This window comes from Sardina pilchardus, chromosome 5, assembly GCF_963854185.1.
Source record: "Sardina pilchardus chromosome 5, fSarPil1.1, whole genome shotgun sequence".
NCBI lineage: Eukaryota > Metazoa > Chordata > Actinopteri > Clupeiformes > Clupeidae > Sardina > Sardina pilchardus.
In genome coordinates this window covers 5,201,207-5,206,206 of record NC_084998.1, presented here as the reverse complement: position 1 = coordinate 5,206,206, position 5,000 = coordinate 5,201,207, and the positions used below count along the sequence as shown (strand labels likewise).

Here is a 5,000-nt window from a genome sequence, read left to right as displayed (position 1 = left end):
ACATTCCCAATACTAACAAATCAGCCCTCTAATGTGCACATTCCCAATACTAACAAATCAGCCCTCTAATGTGCACATTCCCAATACTGTACTACTGAACTAACACATCAGCCCTCTAATGTGCACATTCCCAATACTGTACTACTGAACCAACAAATCAGCCCTCTAATGTGCACATTCCCAATACTGTACTACTGAACCAACAAATCAGCCCTCTAATGTGCACATTCCCAATACTGTACTACCGAACTAACAAATCAGCTCTCTAATGTGCACATTCCCAATACTAACAAATCAGCCCTCTAATGTGCACATTCCCAATACTGTACTACTGAACTAACACATCAGCCCTCTAATGTGCACATTCCCAATACTGGACTACTGAACCAACAAATCAGCTCTCTAATGTGCACATTCCCAATACTGTACTACTGAACTAACACATCAGCCCTCTAATGTGCACATTCCCAATACTGTACTACTGAACTAACACATCACCCTCTAATGTGCACATTCCCAATACTGTACTACTGAACTAACACATCACCCTCTAATGTGCACATTCCCAATACTGTACTACTGAACTAACACATCAGCCCTCTAATGTGCACATTCCCAATACTGTACTACTGAACTAGCACATCAACGCTCTAATGTGCACATTCCCAATACTGTACTACTGAACTAACACATCAGCCCTCTAATGTGCACATTCCCAATACTGTACTACTGAACCAACACATCAGCTCTCTAATGTGCACATTCCCAATACTGTACTACTGAACTAACAAATCAGCTCTCTAATGTGCACATTCCCAATACTGTACTACTGAACTAGCACATCAGCCCTCTAATGTGCACATTCCCAATACTGTACTACTGAACTAGCACATCAGCCCTCTAATGTGCACATTCCCAATACTGTACTACTGAACTAACACATCAGCCCTCTAATGTGCACATTCCCAATACTGTACTACTGAACTAACACATCACCCTCTAATGTGCACATTCCCAATACTGTACTACTGAACTAACACATCAGCCCTCTAATGTGCACATTCCCAATACTGTACTACTGAACCAACAAATCAGCCCTCTAATGTGCACATTCCCAATACTGTACTACTGAACTAACACATCACCCTCTAATGTGCACATTCCCAATACTGTACTACTGAACCAACACATCAGCTCTCTAATGTGCACATTCCCAATACTGGACTACTGAACTAACAAACTAACAAATCAGCTCTCTAATGTGCACATTCCCAATACTGTACTACTGAACCAACACATCAGCTCTCTAATGTGCACATTCCCAATACTGGACTACTGAACTAACAAACTAACAAATCAGCCCTCTAATGTGCACATTCCCAATACTGTACCACTGAACCAACACATCAGCCCTCTAATGGCGCTACAAGTGTTCCACACACATCTAAGGGCCAAAGAAGCGTACGCCCCCAGCAGTCCTTTACGCCTTTGATTTCACATTACAACTGCCATGATCCTGTGCATTTATTTATCTATCTATCTATTGATTTATTTATTTATCTATTCTTCTATTAATATTTTATTTATTTTTCTTTCAATGAGACACAAGCTGCCTTTCATCAGAGCAGGCTGTAGCAGAGCAGTCCGCTTCCCCTGCCTGCCTGACAGCATCACTTCATCCTACAGTACAGACTGCAGTCACTCTAGACTAGTGAGTGCTCACTTCATCCTACAGTACAGACTGCAGTCACTCTAGACTAGTGAGTGCTCACTTCATCCTACAGTACAGACTGCAGTCACTGTAGAGTTCATCCTACAGTACAGACTGCAGTCTAGAGTGAGTGCTCACTTCATCCTACAGTACAGACTGCAGCCACTCTAGAGTGCTCACTTCATCCTACAGTACAGACTGCAGTCACTCTAGAGTTCATCCTACAGTACAGACTGCAGTCACTCCAGAGTTCATCCTACAGTACAGACTGCAGTCACTGTAGAGTTCATCCTACAGTACAGACTGCAGTCTAGAGTGAGTGCTCACTTCATCCTACAGTACAGACTGCAGCCACTCTAGAGTGCTCACTTCATCCTACAGTACAGACTGCAGTCACTCTAGAGTGCTCACTTCATCCTACAGTACAGACTGCAGTCACTCTAGAGTGCTCACTTCATCCTACAGTACAGACTGCAGTCACTCTAGACTAGTGAGTGCTCACTTCATCCTACAGTACAGACTGCAGTCACTCTAGACTAGTGAGTGCTCACTTCATCCTACAGTACAGACTGCAGTCACTCTAGACTAGTGAGTGCTCACTTCATCCTACAGTACAGACTGCAGTCACTCTAGACTAGTGAGTGCTCACTTCATCCTACAGTACAGACTGCAGTCACTCTAGAGTGCTCACTTCATCCTACAGTACAGACTGCACTCTAGAGTGAGTGCTCACTTCATCCTACAGTACAGACTGCAGTCACTCGATTCTAGAGTGGGTGCTCGCTGCAGTCTGAAAGAGCTGCATTCATTGTCCAGCGTGTGTGCTGTGGCCAGGCTCAATGGAGACGTTGTTCAAATGCAGTGTTCTTAAAGAGCCTCATACACTCTGGTCTTGCTGTATCTGTGGACTGCTGTAGTCTGGAGTGGGTCTCTAAAGCACAGTCCAGATGTAGGCTGGGGCTTCTGGGGCTTCTGGGGCTGCTGGGGCTGCTGGGTCGTTGTGGACTTTGCGCATGGTGAAAAGTTGAGGTTTTCACCCGTCTGTCTCAAATGAGATGTTTGTTTTGCACCGCGTGTTTGCTCATTCTGCCGTGGCCCTCAAGTGCGCTAATGCGTAACACTACGCTGCGGTTCACCAGGTTTGTGCTGACTCCTTTCTTTTTTTTCTTTCTTTCTTTCTCTTTCTTTCTCCCTCTCTCTGTCTCTCTTCTCTTTTTGTCCCTCCCTTTCTGTCTTTATTTTTTTCTCTCTCTCTCTTGTCTATCCCTCCCTTTCTGTCTCTCTTCTTTCTTTCGCTCTCTCTCATCTCTCTTTCTCTTTCTCTTTCTGTCTTCCCCTCCCTTTCTGTCTCTCTTCTCTCTCTCTCTCTCTCTCTCTCCCTCCCCCTCTCCTCCCCTCCTCAGGTACTACCTGAAGAACAACATGGAGACGGAGACGCTGTGCTCGGACGAGGACGCCCAGGAGCTGCTGCGTGAGAGTCAGATCAGCCTGCTGCAGCTCAGCACCGTGGAGCTGGCCGCCCAGCTCTCCATGCGCGACTTCGACCTCTTCCGCAACATCGAGTCCACCGACTACGTGGAGGACCTCTTCAAGCTGGACCCCGCGTCCCGGGCCAGAGGAGGGGGAGGAGGAGGAGGGGACGACGGCGGTCACCCCGGCACCCGGCTGAAGCAGTTTGAGGAGATCATCAACCAGGAGACGTTCTGGGTGGCCACGGAGATCCTGCGCGAGCCCAACGCCATGAAGCGCATGAAGACCATCAAGCTCTTCATCAAGATCGCCCTGCACTGCCGCGAGTGCAAGAACTTCAACTCCATGTTCGCCATCATCAGGTACACACACACACACACACACACACACACACACACACACACACACACACACCATCAAGCTCTTCATCAAGATCGCCCTGCACTGCCGCGAGTGCAAGAACTTCAACTCCATGTTCGCCATCATCAGGTACGCCTCCGGGCTGGTCCAAAAAGGACCTTACCCTCCTACATGAGGGTGCACAACACACACACACACACATACACACACACACACACACATACACACACACACACACACACACAACCGCCCATCATACTGCTCTTTGCCTTCCTCAAGAAGGACCTCACCCTCCTACACAAGGGTACACACACACACACACACACACACAACCGCCCATCATACTACTCTTCTTCGTCGTCAAGAAGGACCTCACCTTCCTACACGAGGGTAAACAAACACACACACACACACACACGCACACACACACACACACGCACGCACACACACACACACACACACACACACAGAGCAGCCCACCGGGAGAGACCTTCAGATGCGGCCTGATGCTCGTGGCCCCGTGCCCTGTGTGGTGACCTTGCTGTGGGCCTCATGATGGCGGTGAGTGCTGGGCTGGCTGCTGTGTGCGGGGGCCTCGTCTCCTCTTCATAATAGATGAGCGCATCTCTGGGTGGAATTGATTGTGTGTGTGTGTGCTGTGCCGGTGTGCTGGGCCGCGGCCGCGCTAAATCAATAGCTCCATTGTGCCGTCGTTAGTACCGCCGCCGGGACACTGACATCATCGAGAGGCGGCCGCCCTTGGCCTTGCTGTGTGTGTGCGCGCTTGTGTTGGTGTGTCTGTGTGTGTGTGTTTCTCTCTCTCTCTCTCTCTCTCTCTCGTGTGTGTGTTTATTTTCTCTACTGTGTGTAACAGTGTGTGTGTGTGTGTGTGTGTGTGTGTGTGTGTGTGTGTTGCGCTCTCGTTTGTTTGTATACTGTATGTGTGTGTGTGAGTGAGTGTCTTATATGTGTGTGTGTGTGTGAGTGAGTGTCTGTGTGCGCGTGCGGGTATTTGCGTTTCTCTCTCTCGTTTGTCTGTCTATGTACATTTCCCTCTCTCTTTTGTGTGGGTGTGCATGCACGTGTTTGTATGTGTGTGTGTGTGTGTGTTTTTTTCTTTCTTGTGTGTGTGTGTGTGTGTGTGTGTGTGTGTATGTGTGTGTGTGTATGCTTGTTTGCAGGCTGTTTGGCAATGAGCTCATGCAGGTATCTATCCATCTGTGTACTGGCCTCTGTACAGCAGACTGGCCCAGCCAGTGTGTGTGTGTGTGTGTGTGTGTGTGTGTGTGTGTGTGTGTGTGTGTGTGTGTGTGTGTGTGTGTGTGTGTGTGTGTTTGTCCGCCTGTGTGCATGTGGATAAGTTTATGTTTCTCTGTTTCTCTGTGTTGCTTCAGTCACACAAGCGCCTCCTTATCGCCCTGTGTGTGTGTGTGTGTGTGTGTGTGTGTGTGAGGCTCTG

At 48.3% G+C, this 5,000-nt stretch overlaps 1 protein-coding gene across 4 annotated transcripts in view; it reads left to right on the top strand.

The window, feature by feature from the left end:
• The window catches only part of rapgef6 (Rap guanine nucleotide exchange factor (GEF) 6), a 115,036-nt gene that overhangs the window by 90,362 nt on the left and 19,674 nt on the right, over nt 1-5,000 (top strand). For all 4 annotated transcript variants that reach the window (XM_062536047.1, XM_062536046.1, XM_062536048.1 and 1 more), the window contains one exon: nt 3,115-3,543. In XM_062536047.1, coding sequence (XP_062392031.1) covers nt 3,115-3,543 — 429 coding nt within the window. The remainder of the gene's footprint in view (nt 1-3,114; nt 3,544-5,000) is intronic.